At 49.2% G+C, this 17,962-nt stretch overlaps 1 protein-coding gene across 1 annotated transcript in view; it reads right to left on the bottom strand.

The window, feature by feature from the left end:
• Window positions 1-354: 354 nt before the first annotated feature.
• Window positions 355-17,962, bottom strand: part of CLIC5 (chloride intracellular channel 5) — a gene marked incomplete at its 5' end in the record, with an annotated part of 97,789 nt that continues 80,181 nt past the window's right edge. Inside the window, 2 exons of the mRNA XM_081094708.1 lie at window positions 355-1,456; window positions 7,789-7,973. Of these exons, the coding sequence (XP_080950834.1) occupies window positions 1,289-1,456; window positions 7,789-7,973 (353 nt within the window). The 3' untranslated portion in view covers window positions 355-1,288. The remainder of the gene's footprint in view (window positions 1,457-7,788; window positions 7,974-17,962) is intronic.

A 17,962-nucleotide genomic window follows, 5' to 3' on the forward strand; every position in this document is an offset into this window, starting at 1 on the left:
GAGTCCGGTGGTAGGAACATTAACCCACATGGGCACACCTGTTTTTTTCAAGCTCAAACCGCATGGTTTCCCAGTCAGAAAAGCTCAAGGGCTTTCTTCCTAAGGTTCCATGGCCATGCCACCTCCTCACGGTGACTCTCTCCCAGGGGAGGCTGCGGCTGGGTCAGCCCGGAGCGGCTGCCTGCGAGCCCCCAGGTAGCAGACCCGTATCCAGGAACAACCTGAAGAGCCTGCAAAGTCATTTTTGGCCAATTCTTGGGTTCTTGCTATAAGGTTGCTAGTTACATGACAACATCAGTTCAAGACTTAGCTTATGAGAGAGAAGACCTGTCTTCAAAATTTCCAGGGAACATTGAGCATCATAAAGGATTTTTTAAATCTTCACTCATCCCTCCACCTCCCACGCTCATCTACTTTCTCACAGACGAATATTCACTCGAAGATAAACAGTCAAACCCAGGCATGTAACCTGCAAGGAAGCAACTACCCCTAAGCAAGCAATCCCGTGGCTGGTAGACCCCCGAGGGCCTTTTGGCATCCACACTGCTCCCCTCCCCGCCCCATCCCTGTGCCCCCAGTTTGGAATCGATGCCAATTTCCTTTCCTGGCAAGGCCTGGATGGCATAAACACGGAGGTCGGTGTCAGCCAGGCGCACGACGGCATTGTGACCGTCAGAGCGTTGCAGTGAACCGAGACTGGGCCTGAAGGGGTTTTCCAGTCTGGCCCTCGGTGTCCAGGAATGTCAGGAAGGAGTGAGTGACGCCAGGTGTGTCTTCCAGATGTCAAAACCCACAGCCTGCTCGGTCCCTCTCCATTCACTCTCTCCGACCCCGTAAGAGCAGGGGATCTTCATGTAATAAGAACTAAGATGGCATTTGTCCTTGGCCTTGGAGTTACCGACAAAGAGGGGGAAGGAAAAGAACAGGGCGTTGCATGTTTCTAATGCATCTGAGGAGATATTTTGATATTGGCAGAAGGGGCCAGTGACAATCCCGAATGTGGGTTCTGCAACACTGACCCCAAGTACGCTGAACCCAGACGGAACCAAAAGGCTGAGAGCTTGACTATGTCGAGCATTTCTGCTGGCGGAGTCCTGTGTGATCAGATGGGTTGGCGCAGACCTTCACTAAGATGGCAGGCTGGAGTTCGAATGATGCCAGCAAGGCGTGGCCTGACCATTAAAGATGTGTCCCGAGGCAAAGTGGAGGGGGGTCTGTGAAGAGGAGTCCTTTGGGAGAAGCTGAGTTCTGCAGCAGTGACGGGGCGAGGTGGCCGAGGTGGCTGTGCTCAGGATCGGCTGAGGCGCTTGGCGACGTCGGCGTAGGCCAGCTCGATCTCTGAGTCAGCGGCACAGGTGTTGGTGAACTCGTCCCGGGCGTAGGCGTTCTTGAGGTACCGCCACAGGCCTGTCATCTCTGACGGGAAGTCGTAGTTGCGGTATTTCTTGGCCACAATCTACAACAGAGATGGTGTGAGAGCAGGAAACAAGTCATTGAGGAGGTGTTAGGGTGCGACCCAGGATGTGCGCACAGCAAACCTCCCCCCGACCCCCCCCCCCCCCCCATGCATCACACCAGACCAGCAGCAAAGTGTGTGTGATGCAAGGGGCCAGTGCTGCCTCTGTATTTGATTTTGGTTTGCATTATTTTATTTTACATTTCTCAAGTTAATATAATTTTCCCTTTGGCCTAGTGATTATGCTTCTAGGGATTTTCCTTAGGAAATAATCATAGGTGTACATAAAGATTTAGCTACACATATGTGATTACAGGACTGTTTGGAATGGCAAAAAAAAAAAATGGTACACAACACAGATGTCCAGCAACATATGACTGAATGAACACATTATCATACATAAAGGCAATGGTGTCCTGGACAGCCAGTAACAGTGATGCTGCAGCGGGAATTCCAGTGACCTTGAGAACTCTTCCAGGTAGATCATTAAGTTTAAAGTTCATGATATTTGGAGAAATATGTATGATGACTAGAAGTGTATGTGCCAGTGTATTACCAGTGGTCATGTCTCATTGACAGAATGATAATCAAATTGTTTTCTATGTTTCCATATCCATTTTATTTTACATAAGCATCCTTATTTATAGAAGGGAGTCTTATATAATAAAAGCCTAATATGCTGAGTGTCTAGTCATCCGGTTGTCTGTTCAACCAATCAAAGTGTAATATGTTAATGATATGCTAAGGCCACTCAACCCCTCGCTATGATGTGCACTGACCACCAGGGGGCAGACAGTCAACTGGTCGATCAGTCACTATGACGTGCACTGACCACCAGGGGGCAGACACTCCGACCAGCAGCTTATCTTGCGGCTGGGGTCAGCCAATCGGGACTGAGCGAGGAGCAGGCCTAAGCTGTCAGTCATACATCCCCTGAGGGCTCCTGGACTGCGAGAGTGCTGAGGGACGCCCCCGCTCCTCGAGTGCACAAATTTTGTGCACCAGGCCTCCAGTAAAAACACAAAAAGTAAGTTATATATTGACTGTATATCTTAATTAAATGTATATGGTTCCAGGTATGATATGGGAGTGAACAAAGCGATTTCTGTTCTCTCTCTACGTTGCCACATTGGGGGCCAGGGACTTGGGTATTCGGGGAAGTGGTATTTGTGTTGAGAGTTGCATAGTGGTTAAAAGCATAGGCTCTTGATCCCAACTGACTGACTCTGCAATCCTGACTCCACTACTTAACAGCTGTGTGACCTTGGACTAGTTACTTAACCTCTCTGAGCCCCACTTTCTTTATTTCTAAAATAGAGGTAGTAATAGGACTGGTCTTACATAGGGCTGAGTGGCAAAGTGGAGAAAACTGTAGAGACACATAAATTAACACACATAAATGCTTGGAGGGGTGGCTGACTCGGACTCAGTGTTCAAGAAACATGACATACTATTAGAATTCATTGAGTCCAACCTTTTACCCATGTGCATGCATTCCTTCATAGGTAGGGGCAGGGTGGTGTCTTTTCTCAGGTCTCACAAGCCAGGGGTCTTCACAGACATATGGCCTGTGCGGTCATATGGGCCTCATGCTCTTGGTTTAACGCCATGTTGGCAATGCCCGGAAGTTCTGAATACTTTATGTTCACTGGGCACGAGGGCCTGCACATTAACTGGTCCTTCCTCTAGCCCAGGGGTGGGCAAACTTTTTGACTCAAGGGCCACAATGGGTTCTTAAACTGGACCGGAGAGCCGGAACAAAAGCATGGATGGAGTGTTTGTGTGAGCTAATATAAATTCAAAGTAAACATCATTACATAAAAGGGTACGGTCTTTTTTTTTTTTTTTTTTTTTTTAGTTTTATTCATTTCAAATGTGCCGGATCCGGCCCACAGGCCGTAGTTTGCCCACGGCTGCTCTAGCCCTACAGGGGCTGGGGTGGGGTTAGCACAGGTGACCTCTCTCTCGTAAAGCACCTCTCTGACTCCTTCCCTTGCTTTCTTCTTAGACAAGGGCCAGTGGTCAGGATCTTCCCACTCAGAGAACCCCCAGATCAGCCACCCTGGGCTTTCAACCTCATTTTGCTGCCAGTGATGTGCAGGGTTCCCCGGAAAGCTGTGCTGAGTGGAGAACAATGACGACCCATTGCATGAAAGGCTCAGCCTTGTAGACACCATATTTCCAAGGAGGAAGGAGTCATTTCCCCTCCGTTCTCCTACATCGGTTTTGAACTTCCATTACAACACTGAGATCTGTTCTTCTCTGAATCACAGCCGCTGTTTTAGTGTCTCTCTCTCACTTCCCTAGGTGTGAGCAGGACGGAACCACAACTTCTTCATTTCTGTGCCCCCCTATAATCTCAGCAATGCTCTCGGTAAGAGTAACCACAATAACAAACATTTATTTCCCATGTGCTCTGCTCCAGACACTGCTGGGAGCACTCTGCAAGCTGCTTAAATCTCTAAAGAAGTATAAGGCAGAGTGTATTATGTCCCATTCTGCAGATGAGGAAAGTAAAAGGTTAAATAAGTAGGGATTCCATAAACAGTTATATTTCATCTTTACCATCCCCAGCTATCCCAACATCAAAGTGTGGTTCGTGTCATATGTTATCAACTCACTTAATTTTTAAAGACTGAAGATCCTTAGCAATGAGCAAACTGAAGCCACCAGAGATTTGGTGGCTTGCACAATGTGACACAGAAAAATAATTAATGCAACCAATATTGCAGAGTAATCACTAAGATTTATTATAGTCCCTGCTTTCTAATCTACAGTTCTCTCCACTTTGCCACTCAGCCCTGTGTAAATGACAAAGGAATAGCTCTCCTTGGTTATGCCACTCTTGCTGCTTTTCTACAAACCCACCCTTGTGTTTGCTCCTTTGTGATGCTGGGGCTAAGACTGCTCAAATCACACCTCTGCTTTGCCTGCGACTCCCTGGTAGGCTCTACCAATCGGGGCGCTAGAGATAAAGCCTGTGATGGTGGAGGAGGGCAGAAGGAGGTGCCCCTTCCTATTGGCTTCCTGTTCATGCCAGTCTTGTTTGCTCCTGTAACAGCAGCTGCATCCAGTTTGCTGTTTTGCCAGCACATGGAACCTGCGTCATCACACCAGCTCAGAAAGGCCAGCACCCAACAGTGACCCCACTGCAGAGGTTCAGTCCCAGTCTCACCAGCCATTCTCTGAACTTGGCCCCCCAGCATCAGCTAAGCAGCGCCTCACCTCAGAGGTCCAAGGCCCCTCATCAAAGTCTCTACGTTTTAATAATTCCAACCTCTTCCATTTGCGCCTCCTGCCCTGGGGGTAGTAGCTGCTTCCTAAGGGTAGAACTTCCTTGTTCGTTTTGTCTTCCTAGTTCTTCAGTGCTTACTACCTTCTTACATTAAAATCTCTCAGTTAAAATGACCGGTTTGGTGTAGTTACCGAAGAAGGCACCCCCTCCCTGCTCTGTCCAGCTCGGGTGTGGCTAATAAGGAAAGGCAGTGAAATCGGAGCCTTCAGCATGACACCCACCAAGAGGGAACGCTGGGCCAGCGCCCACCACCAGCTCTCCTTGGTCTCTGCTCCCTGCAAGTGAAGGGCCCCTGGGTTTGCCCACAAGCCTTTGGAAGAGGCTGTCTTGGCTAAGGAGCAAATCCATGCAGGAATGGTGGGTTACTAGCTGATGGATAGAGTGGCCTCAGGTCTCCCCATGCTGGAATTTACCCTCAAGCTTTTAAAGGATATACTATGAGCTTGAAAACAGAAGAAATGCAATGTATGAAAACATATTCCTGTTTGCTGCAAGAGCTGGACAGATCACGGCCCCCGGCGAGGGCCCAGGGGAGGCTATGAAAGGCCCACCATGTCCTGCCTGCCTGAATCGTGTGCCCGCCTTTGTCACAAAACTGGCTGTTTCCTTGGGTGTTGGCTTCACTTGAGGAGATGAGACCTAGAAGGGAGCCAGACAATGAAAGTTCAAATAAGACACTCAGTGAGCACCTGGGCCAGAGCCACTTGGCTTGCATGGATGAAGATGAACCTGAAAGAGAGCCAGGAGGGAGGGAGGGGGAAAGAGAGGTAAGGGGGGAAAGAGAGAGAGAGAGAGAGAGAGAGAGAGAGAGAGAGAGAGAGAGGAGCGCACATAAGAGTGAGGGTGAGATTCGCACAGGAAGCTCTGACGTTTGCAGGGACTTCTAGGCTCATGTTCTGAATTTGCTCTTTCATATGAAAACAGTTAGCTCCCACAGCCCAGATTAAGTTTTGGCATCAGAAGCCAAGCTGGAGGCCTGACTTGGCTCCCCTTCGCTCTTTCTACACTTCAGAGGTTTGCCAGGTCTCTGGGATCTGATAAGCTGGATCAGCAGAAATCCAAGGAGACGGGAGGTGAGGCCCAGCCTTTGTCCTTCACAGGCCATCCTCCTCTGATCCAGCCTCTCCCAGTGAACCACTCACTGAACTTCTTCCAAGGACAGGGGCGGAACAGTCTTTCAGGGCTGGGAGGAACCGAAGAAATTATAGGATAAAGCACAGGGCCTGGGAGAGCCGTTTGTTTACCTTATTCAGCAAGCGATTCTTGAGCGGGTAGTCAGCACATGTCTGAGTGAGAGAGAAGGAAGGAGGGAAGAGAGAGAAGAAGAAGAGAGGAGGAATAGAATCCATATCTATTCTTTTAGGCAAGAGAAAAATGACTTCCAAAAAGAGTAAATGACCTGCCCCAGCTCATGCTGCCAGTTGGTAGCAGACATAAGACCAGAACTTGGGCCTCCTGACTTCCAAAATGGAGGCCTTTCCATTGCATCACTATGTCACAGTATGACTGAACTGGAGTCAGATCATCCCAAATGGCATCACTTGTTCCTCAGGAAAAGAGAATAAAGGATGTTTTGGGGGTGGAGTGGGGCATGTGCTACTTAATAACTTCAAAGAGATGTTGCTTGGCTGGACTCACCATTGACCATTGGCTTGGCCCTGAACCCAAAGTGTCTTCCTATGAATAGGTTGTATCTGCCCAGCTCATCAGCACTGCTGTGCCTGATTCCCTCCCGGGCTCAGCTCAGGCCGAGCCCATAGGAACACCAGTGCAACCCAGCTGAGCGATTTCAACTGAAGCAGGCTGGAGAGAAGCCTGCATACCTAGCCCAGGACCTCAGCTGGAAAAGACAGGCAGATATCCAGCTGATCAACGACTGAAGCTGATTCTTCTCAGTGAGAGGTAGACAGACACTGAGTATCATAAAGACACAGCTAGATGATAAAACAAAATTGATCAATGAGTATTTCTTAAAGGTCCGCCACTATCTGCCCATCATCATGCTTAGAGAAGGCCCTATGTCACAGAGCTTACTTTCTGAGACAATAAGACATAAACACGTGTACAAATAGAGAAGCGTCTAATTCGACCCCATTGTATTTTTCTCCCGGCTGACAGGGTCAAAAAAGGGTGTGAGAAGTGTTAGTTTAGAGAAGTTTGGGGGACACACTGCTGTCTTCAAATGAGATGAAAAGAACAGCCCTGTCCCTTGTTGTTCCAGAGAGTAACGGGTGGCAGGGGGCCACTTGGAAGGCTGTTTTAATCATCTGAGCCGTCCAAAGTGGTGGGGCTGGCTTGTGAGGCAGAGGGCTCTTCATCATCAGAAGCATGAGGCCACAGATGCACAGGAGCCTGTCACAGCTGTTACGGATGCACAGAAAGTGGCCCAGTTTGGGAAGGGACATTGTACGGGATAACCTCAGAATTCCCTTCTTTTCATCTCACAGATCCTAAGATTCTTTTAGGAAAGGATTACACTGCCTGTCAAAGGTGGTCAGAAAGTAAAATAGTAAAACAATGATGTCCCTTCTTGCAACCTCCATCCCTTCAACTGATCGAGGAGGAAGAGGTCGCCTGCTGCCCTAAGGGGTTGCTAGCGGGAATGAGAAGGTGGGTCTGTGCACAGAGAAAACATGCACATGTGAGCACATTTAATACAGGCGTGGGGGTGTGGCCAGTGGAAACCTGTGAGGAAGAGGCAAGGAAGAGGCCTTTGGAGTGACACGACTTTGTATAACTATATATGATAATGCAATAGCAGCTATTATATTTCGAGTCCTTACAATAACATGCACTTCATGCATGTTATTCTCCCAACAACCCTAGAAATAATCAATCCATGGGTGAAAACTGAACCATACATGGAGGCTATACAGCCAGCACGCAGTGGAGACTGGCTTGGGGTCCCTATTCATGTGACTTCTCACCCAGCAGGCGGCACTGCCCTTGACTTAACCCCAGTCTAAGATGGAGTTGGATCTGGCCAGTCTAAGATGGAGTTGGATCTGGCCAGCACTTGTGGGTAGAGGTCTCTTACCTTGACCACGTGGAGTTTGGGCAACAGATTGCAGTCGGCCAGGGTCAGCTCATCCCCATCCAGGAACTTGCGCCGGGACCCCTTGTCATCGTCCCCACAAGTGTTGGCGTCAATCTCCTCTGGCAGAGGGGTGCTCAGATAGTCATCCAGTTTCTTCAGTGCCTTGTTCAGGCCTCTCTCAAGGGCTGGCGTGGGACAGCAAAAGAAGTGCTTTAGTCATCCCTGCACTGGTTACAGCCACAGTCTTCACGGTAAAGTGGCTTTATCCCGAATCCGGTTCCCCTCATCACACTGCCAGCTCCCTGAACAATACAAATACCTGGCAGCCATTAGCAGGATGCAGAAGAGTATCAAGTGGCCTGAAAAAGGAGACCTTGACCAAACAGTAGACACTAGCTAATCCTTTTTAAAAATATAGACAGATAGGTGATAGATAGATAGATAGATAGATAGATAGATAGATAGATATGCAATCATTGGCATATAGATCAGAGTTTAGTGCTTATCTTCAGAAGATGTAACAGTAGTCAACTTTCATCATCCTTTCTTGTGTATGTATATTTTCCCAATATTCCACAATTAACCCACATACCTTTATATAAAGAAAGGCCTGTTAAATAACTAATAACTGTATAGCAGCCCGAGGAGAGAGATATGCAGTAGATTTTGTGGGAGCATTGGCCATGGCTAACCCAACCTGAGAGGGGAGGGAACAGGCTTCCTGGAGGACAAGACATAGGAAAGTGGCGACCCCTGCTTGGCACTGCCCCCAGAGAACCAGTGGGTGTCAGGGAGGCCTGCTTGAGTTGCCCTAAAAATCAGCACTGTCCACAAGGGGAGGGCCAGGGCCCCAGGCGGCGGGCTCCACTGGGAACATGCAATCACAGCCGAATGGAAACCTGCCAAGGCCACAGCTCTGAGGATGCACATTTACAGGAAGAGAAGGTGGCAGAAGACTTTGACAGTCTTGCCCCACTCATTAATTATCTCCCCACTCATTCGTTTAGTCACAAGAGCAGAACAAAATACTCAATAGAATAACTCCAGAAACTCACTCCCACTGAGTCGTTCCACCCAGAATCACACAGACCACTCCGTCATGAAGCGCTGACATGGCAACTGCCCACCTGAGCCCAGAGCAGGGAGCTGGAGGAGGTGGCTGGCCGCATCACTCATTGGCCACTGCATCTGTTTCATCAGCTTCAGCCCCCACCAGCCGTATTCCCCAGACTCTGGTTTACAGCGTGATGCTGTGATCAGAGGAATCAGTCCTGATGTTAACTCTAGCGGATAAATGGGAGGTGCTGGCCCTGGAGGAAGATCCTGGGGACTGTCTCTCCTTCAGAGTTTCCCAAATGTGCCTCCTGTTAGCCACTCCTCACATAACCCGAGTCCGTCTTTTCATAGAAGGACTTTTGTTTGAGACAATGAGAGGACACCAGCCCAAGACAAATCAATCGAACGCTTGCTGGAATGTGTAAAAACAGACTGGAGGTTGGACATAGTTTCTCAATACTTCCTTCTCCCTGGTGTGGCATTTGAATTTGAACTTCATCATCTGCTTTGTGTTTCCAGTTTGGGAGAACGGAGCAAGCAGGGCTCGGGGAAATGCTTGTATTCCCCTTAGTAACTGTCTAGACTGGGGTGGGATTGCAAGCCTATTCAAGGGCAATAGCCGAGGGTTGGTACCCAACAACACTTATTATGCTCCCTCCCTGCCCTCCAAGGACTTGTGATTTATGTTGGGTTTGTTTTCGTCCTTAAATCCTCTACCCTTTTTACTTTGGGAGATTATGATAAAATCTTAATTAAAATGAAGAAAGAAAAAATATTAATAGAGTGCCTGTTGAAATTTGACCAACTGATTATCATCCGAGGCAAAGAGACATATGAAGGGAAGTGAGACGTTGCAGGTTCTGATTCCAAATGCCCTGAGCAGGCCTCTGCTCAAATCTGTGCCCAAGTCACCCAGCCTGGGAACTATCATGTCATTCGGTGAAAGAGGCCGAACCCAGGGTAGCAACGGGAGCTCCTTGGGCGGCTTGTTCTGGGTAGTTACAGAATAGTCATGGGGATGTAAAGCATAACACAAGGAATATAGTCAACATTGTAATAACTAGGTATAGTGTCAGATGGATATTAGTTTTACTGAGGTGGGGGGGTCACTTTGTATGTTGTATAAATGTCTAATTGCTGGAATGTACACATGAAGCTAATATAATATTGTAGTTAACTGTGTTTGAAAATTAAAAACCATTTTTAATAATTTAAACTGTCTCTCCAGTGATCTCTTGAGATGAAAAGGTAAAATTTGGCAATGGGCATGGTTGTTGCCTTATGTCACAACTGTGACATACCACGATGGCCCGTCCTGAGCGTGTCAGCTTCATCACTTCTCTTTGTGTGTTTGGAGCAGGAATGTGAAGGTGCAGTTGGCGGTCCTTACAGTAGAGAGAAGAGGGGATGAGGCAGGAGGGATGGGGCCGTGTGGCCTGGGGCTAATCCTGCCCAGGTGGATTGACTGTGAGGCTGCTAAAGCTTACGCTTCAAGGCCCCGTAATTGTGTGGACCCCTTCCAAGACCTTGGAGTTGACTTTTAAAATTATTTACTAGTATTTATTATATTGGCGTCAGATCCTGCAAATCTTGGAAACATCCTCCATCTTGGCACTTACTAACTATGACCTGGGGTAAGGTTCTCAACCCCCCAGGGCTTCAGTTTCCCCATCTCAACTATGGGACTAAAAATCTCTAAAGCTCGTACAGCCACTGTGAGGATTCACTCAGATTATGCAGGGACAGTGCCTGGCCCATCGTAGGAATGAATGACAGCTACTGCCATTGCATCACCAAAGGTGACAGTCACCCTGCTCTCGGGCCCTCACCCCTCACCCCTGGTCAGTGTGTTCCTGATAAATCCAAGGCATGGCAGAGAATGGGTGATTCTGAGAAGCTCCAGTGTGAAGCCCGATGCCCCAAGGAGGAAATAAACAACCAGAGCGGACGTTCTGCTTCTGCCGATTTAATGTACAGCCACCGCCCTGATCCTGTGCCCACTGGGGACCCTTCTCAGGGACAAGCCGTGCTGAGAGGCACGGCCAGAGGGACTAGGCCCACAGGCCTGTGTGCTAACACGCTGCCTATTATCTAGTAACAAGTGCCAGCGCCAACACGTTGCCTGCCAGGTCTTTTCCGTCCTACCTGCCAACTCACTGCTCTGACCCTGGCCCAGGCTGGCATCCATGGGACTTAATTATCTCTTTCGCCGACGGCACCCAGGCCGTGGAACCGTTGGTGTTGAACTTTCTGCTCTGGTAAGAGTGGGGGATAGAAAGGAAACCAGAGTAACCGGGATGTTGATCCCTCAGTGTTTGCATGTAAAGCTCTCTCTCCAAAACCTCCTTCTGAATAGCAGGATGGGTTACCCTCAGACCACAGCAAACAAGCCTGAGGGCAGGGGACCCCAAGACTCAGAACCACTAATATCCCAGGCACTTGATGGATACCCACTCCTTTAACTGCTTCTTCCTCTCTCCACCCCTTCCCGTAAAGATTTATTCTGTACCACACACAAACGCACTGGGTAAAATATGAGATGAGGAAACAAGGGGGAAGAGTTCATAAATATTCTCAGCCATATGCAAACAATCTCAAATTTATTTTTCTGTTTTTTAAGGAGGGAAAAAATATCCACCCATTCCATGATCGCTTCCAGATTCATTGAGGTTGTTATTACATAAGACCCAATATTGTTTTCTCGTCATAGAGAAATAATGACTTGGGAATGGCAATTTGAGCTAAGAAAATAGTATATTCTTACCAGGGCATGGAGGCTGAATGGGGACCCAGGAGCCAAGACTCCAGCTCGGCCTCCAACAGGCTCTTGCAAGCACAGCTCAGCCCTGGGTCGCTGGCGAGCTCTGTGCACCCGGGTGCCTACCAGCACGCGGCCATGCAGACCCCTTGCTCATGTTCCCTCGAGCAGAGCAGATGCCAAAGGCACTCCTTGAAAGACAGGCGTGGCTCTGGGGGCCCAGGGTGCTGTGTTCAGTTTCCCTGGCTTGTGAACTTGGGAGAGATAAGAACCACGGTTCCCCTCTGATGACATCTGCAGGCTGGATGGGGGTCTATTCAACGTGCCATGGAAGAGACCGCGGCTCTGGAGGCTGGTCCCAGGCCCAGCACCTTCCACCCCACTGGGTTCCTCTCCTCGCTCTAGTCCTGCTCCCCAGCACCAGCAATAAATGCACTGGCTGAACGTCTGAGGCGGCCCACCGGGATGCTTACGCCATCCAGCATTTAAGTACGCAGTGAAGCTATTGAGATGTGCCTTCGTATTCATCTCCATGTCACAAAGAAACGGGTCTCAGACTTATCCGAGGCTCACGCATGCAAGCAACTTTTCAAACCACTCCTGGCGTACAAAGCAAAGGTACCTGCCTGTTTTTAACTGTATGGTTTTCTGACAAGCTCCTCACCCCTGGGTGATGGGAAAACAACTTCAATGTAGTGTCTTCTGGATTATAACTGAGTCTGATGTAATAATCGAATGGTCCCTCCAGAGAATTCCCAGTTGCTTTTGCATAAAAATGCTGTTTCTCAGTCTCCTTATCTGCTCTTCTCCCTGAGTCCTAGGGGTGGGTGGGGAGGAGTCTCCTGTGACCTCATGGCACCTGGAGGTGTGAGTCCTGGGATCCATGGGGTAGAAGGTCTGGGAAGGTAACACAAGTCCTTCGTCTCTTCCCTGTTACGCAGAACCTCTGCTTCCTTCCAGAATAGCCTTGGGGTGTTGCTCCTAGAGTGTGGCCAGAGGTGAGCTGCTGGCCTACCTCCAAAACCCTGGCAGGACACTCAGTGAAGTGCCCCATGGGGCTTCATGGACATGTCCCTAGTCCCTTGGTGCCCTTGCCTGCCTCCTCTCCATCCCCAAGCCCCCTGGCAAGAAGGGGTGGCCTTTCCTGTCCGGGTTCCTGTGTCAACCACAGAGCAGCTAGCCTCCCTGTGAGCTGAGCCCTCCAGGCCTGGCTCTTAATGTGCTAAAATTAAGAACTAAAGAAAATTTCAGACAATAGCTTGGCTTGCAAAGCTACTGTCTTGCTGCAAATGCTATTTTGAATATCAGAAGCTAAATATTGAATTTCTTTTTCTTTCTTGGAATTCCTCTAAAGAAACCCTCATCTCTCGTGGGACCGATGGATGCCTAGGGCAGATTAGAATCAGGAACTCAGAAAGGCAAAGAGAAAATATTTTAAAAATAGCAACCCTCCTAGATGAGTTAGGAGAAAAATCAGGATTTAAAACAGGCCGTTGGATTCCAAAATGTAAACTTCTTCCACTCTGCAGGGTATCGCTGGGTGCCAGGACCACCCCATGGCTCCCTGGCGGCCATCTTCTCTTAATGCCACAGACCTCTCCCACTCACCCCTGTTCCCCTAACCAGAATGTGGCCATCATAACGTCACTCCTTATGCCCTACTTTCCAGATAATTCTTTAAAATACATTTTTAAATTGATTTCAGAGGGAGGAAGGGAGAAGGAGAGAGATGAGAGAGAAACACAAAGCCCACTACCTGAGCATGTGCCCTGACCAGATATCAAACCCGCAACCTCCTGGTGCATGGGATGATGCTCAACCAACTGAGCCACAGCAGCCGGGAACTTCCAGCTAATTTGTTTGATAACATATTTGTGTTCTGCTATGAATGCCCTGATGCTAGGAGTCCTTGGTGCTCTCAAGGACCATGACTGGGTCTACAAGGAGAGAGCCTACCAGGACCCTGCACATCATTTCTCAGCAACAAATACCAACTCTCAACTCGGCCTGCACTTGGACCCATGATGTCACCTTGTCTGTGTGACAGCAAAACACCTGGGTGAAAAGTGAGACATGCAGTTGGGGTTTTGCCTATGAAGAAAGAATTATCTAGATATGGAGAAATACCCGGAGGACTAAATGAAGTTTTTACTTTCCATCTTCTCTTTTGAAATCATGTCGATGTAACCAAAGGATTAAAAAAAAAAAAAAGCACAGTGATGGTTCAAGGGAGATAACAGCAAATATTTCTCCTGCCAGCCTATACTCTTGGGGAGAAAGTACAAAGATGACCATACCTGGTATGACCCTATTGACTTTGATCATTTTAAACATGAATGGTAACGTCATGGGGGAAAATGAAATAAGAATTCAATATCACCTCTCCTTCACCTTTGCGGGGAAGAAGCCTTTCTTTAGAATCTGAGAGAGGTCAAATGGCAAGGTGCCCAGGGCCAAGGGGGCAGGGGAGAGGCGGGCCGGAGCAGCAGCAGCAGCAGCAGCGCCCGGGAGCCGGGAGCCGGAGAGTTATGAGAGGCGACAAGAGGAGATGGAGGCCCCCAGCGGGCAGAAAGGCAGACGCTGCTGTCCTGAGGCGAGGCATGGATGTGCTAAGGGAAGTGTGAGGACAGCTGGCTTGGTGATGGGCAGTGTAACTCCCTGGCCCCCAAGAAACTTCGGTAAAGATCCCCATTCATCTTTCCAGTTTGGGGAATTGAAGTTGTGTAGCTTTTCTTCCCCGGAAAAGTCCTTAAAGACATGGTATGATGGCCCAGTTACTGCTGGGTTACGTGAGAATGACCACACAGAGGCAAAATTACCAACCAGGCAGAGACGGGGGGTCACACCGTCTGATCCATAGTGTCCCTTGTAGAACAGAGCAGGTAGGGGGTGGCTGATCCCCATGGTCCCTTTGCCTCTTAAGACAGTATCTGTGCCCATCCTTACAACACACTGAGGCAGAAATAAAAAGCAGGGTTGTAGAAGATGGGCTTTCTTTCAGGTCTGCTTGGCCCTCCTCTTCCGTGTGCCTGGGCCTCCTGGCTTTGTGAGCATGTCACTATCGTCAAGGAAGGGAAAGAGAGAGCTTGGGTGGGGAGTGTCAGGTAGGCCTACACCAGGCTTCCCTGAGAGTTCTTGCGCTAACAGACACGGTAGCAGAGTGGTACCATTTGATCTCCAAGAGACTTGGATGTGAGTCCTGCCCTGGTGACGGCTGTTCGCAGTTGCGACTGAAGCACCCTGTTCAGAGTCCGGTGCACAGCGGGACCTCGCAGGAGATGGGGGCTGCTGTTTGCGGTAGAACTTAAGTTGGTGAGAGGATGGGGAGGAAGGGGAGAGTGAGTGAACGTCTAAGAGCAAGCTATCAGCCCGAGGCAGAAGTTGTCTGAAGGGAGCTTGTCTGGGCCTCCCAGAGCTCCCGGGTGCAAGGAGAAGCCGGGAGCTGAGAGGATGGAGCTCACTCTTGCATTTCCCAGCAAGCCCAGGGTCCCGAGTCTCCCGGAATCGCCTCTTTGGGGCTGGCCTTGTTCTCTCCAGGCTACATGGGTGTGTCAAATGCTCTTGGTCTGACAGTTTGGAGAATTCGTGTCCACCTTTGGCATCAGACCAAGAACACTGGACGTGGCCTCAGGGTCCAGGAGAAGATCTGGTCGCGTGGGCGCGGCTGTGACGGACCCAGGGGCTCCCACGGGAAAGCAAGCCCGGGTCTCCGTTTCTAGCACTGGTGCAAACAGGAGAGAAAGCAAATTGCAAGGGCAGCTTCCACTGCTCCCTCCTGCTCCCTCGTGCTGCGTCAGCCTGGCTGGAGAGGCCTGGGCAGCTCGCGTGGCTGTGGCTGGTGCTCGTTTGTTCTAGGAAGGATTTTGGCCTTGAATGGGAGGGTGAATTAAATGACAAACTCCATGGCTCTTTCCAGTAAGAGGCCAGTCAGTGATTCTTTACTCCCAAGGCAGGATCCAAGTCTTAAACTCTGGTGGATGGGGATACAGGACCTTGCTGGATGCCCCACTCCCCTCTGGCAGAGAGAATCACGGAGAGCATGAGACAATGATATACTTCTGGGAAATTCAGGGGTTTCTAGGGGAAGAGACCCATCTCTGTATAGCTTGAGTATATGGCTTCCCTCGACCCCCAAGCCCTATAGGGGATCCTTGTGAAGAATCGTAGTTTTTTACACAGCTGCACAAATCAATCTGAGATTTGCTCTATGTTCAGAAATATTGTTCCCAACAACAACAAAACATGGGTTTAAAGGAAAGCCTTCCGCTGCGTTTAAAACACCAGCATGGTGAAGAATTTAAGGTGACTTCAGTGAGCCCTTCGTAAGACTTTTTTATAAGTACGAAGGGAGGTATGGACAGTATAGGCAATTCCAGATTCAGATGATTTTCTGGATCTCCTAAAAAGCCATAGTAAATTTGAAGGCAAAGTTAATCACATAGGTCTTCACATTGAGGGTGTCTTTTGTGTACAGGTAAGCGCCCCCGATGTTTATTTACCAACAGGAGGAGGACAGACAGAAAGACGGACTCTGAATGGAGCCAACCCAGAGAGGAAACTGCAGGAACTCACCAGGGAGGCTTGCTGCTGGAGCCACTGGCAGAGAATGTGTTCCCTAATTAGGGAGCCCGCCCAGGCTTTAGGGATGGGGCGGTGGCGACCCCTGCTGGTCCACTTAAAAAAACTCTTCTGCATCTTTCACAGGGAACATGTATGTGTGTTTTCTATTAGGCTTTCCAGAAACTCATAAATGGTTGTAAAACCCATTGTGCTAATAGAAAGAACGACATAAATGCTGACTGAAGCTATTAATGCGGGTTGTAGCTTATGTAGCAGACTGCATAGGGCTGAGAACTGTGAGCTTTTATGGTGACTTTATAACAGGTTATTTTTAAGTATCAGGCCATAGATTAGGTTAAGTGCTGATGTCCAAACATTTGGAATGAGCTGGTCCGGGGAGATTCTAACTTCCTCGGGGGGTGGGGGGGGGCATCTGTCCTAGTGCTTGGGCCTAGGAACTTTTCTCCTCCACCCTCGCTTCCTCCAAACACTCAGGCTGACACGATTTAACCACACTTTGTCTTGCTTCATCCTCAAAGGCCCACATCTTTTATACAAGAGCCGTTAACAAATTTAAAAACAGCCACCCTGCCACCACAACTGTAAATGTAAATAACTACTGGTTTTAGTCATTCTGTGACTGTCCTAAGTTTGCTGCCGGCTGCCCACTCTTTCATTTGTTAAGCTGGTATCTACGGAGAGCCTACTGTGGGCCAGGCGTGGCGCCCCTGGTCCCTCCAGGATTGCTGAGTCCAATGGGGAAGCTGGGTTGTTGAGTATATTTAGGGAAACACACAGGGTAGTTGCTCAATGAGTATCTGTTGGTTTATGACCTGATTCAATCACAGCTTCCTAAATGACCTACCTGCTCTTGCTTAGAAACTCAGCACCACATGCATTTTACACAATGGGTTATAGTCACTGTATGAAGAGCACAGACCCTGGACCAGCCGCCGGGTTGGGGTCCTGGCTCTGCCATGTACTGGCTTGGGCAGGCTGCTTAACCTCATGTGCCTCAGTTTCCTCAGCTGCAACGTGGAAATCGTAACACGGCATGGCATGTAGGGTTACAGTCAGTCATGCCTGCAGAGGGCGCAGGAGGGTGCCTGGCATGCCGTGAGTGGCTCTGCGGTGCAATTCATGATGATGCTGGTGTATAAGAACCAAAGCATGCAGAACTGCGAATACTTTCTTCGGGTTGCAAGAGAACAGTCGCTTGGTGAGTACTGTCCTTGGCTCAGCCTCCGCCCCGAGGAAGTCATCAGAGATGAATCTGCAGTCTTCTCTTGCAGACTCAGCCGGTCCTTTCACCTGACTGCTGCCCTGACCACAGCCCCAGCAGAGCGAGCCTCCTTCTTACCAGTGCGATGGGCAGCCATAGAGGGGAGGCTCAGCAGGGGCTGGGGGTGGCTGATACTTCTGTAAAATTCCCCAGATATGCCGCAAGTACACCCGCCACCCCCTGGCTTACCGCAGTTCTCTAGCTGCCCTCACTTGCCTCCATGCAGATTAGTCTGGGGGGAGGAGCCATTATTCACTGGGTGTTTTAGTTGCACAGCTTTGAAAGTAAGAGTTGGAAGTAAGAGTGTAGCAGATTAACAGTGTGGTTTATGCTTCCCAAAAATCTAGGTGGGGGATTTGATCACCCCAAAGGAGAGGTTGAAAGAGTGTGTCTTCTCTGTTGTTGTTGTTGGCATGGCTAGATCAGATATTTTCACCATCATTTTTAAAAACCACCTTAAGTTAAAAGTGAAGTATATGCAAGAATTCATTCTTGAGCAGAGGAAGTGCCCCTGACCT

Source organism: Myotis nattereri, assembly GCF_964212035.1.
Source record: "Myotis nattereri genome assembly, chromosome: 6".
Taxonomy (NCBI): domain Eukaryota; kingdom Metazoa; phylum Chordata; class Mammalia; order Chiroptera; family Vespertilionidae; genus Myotis; species Myotis nattereri.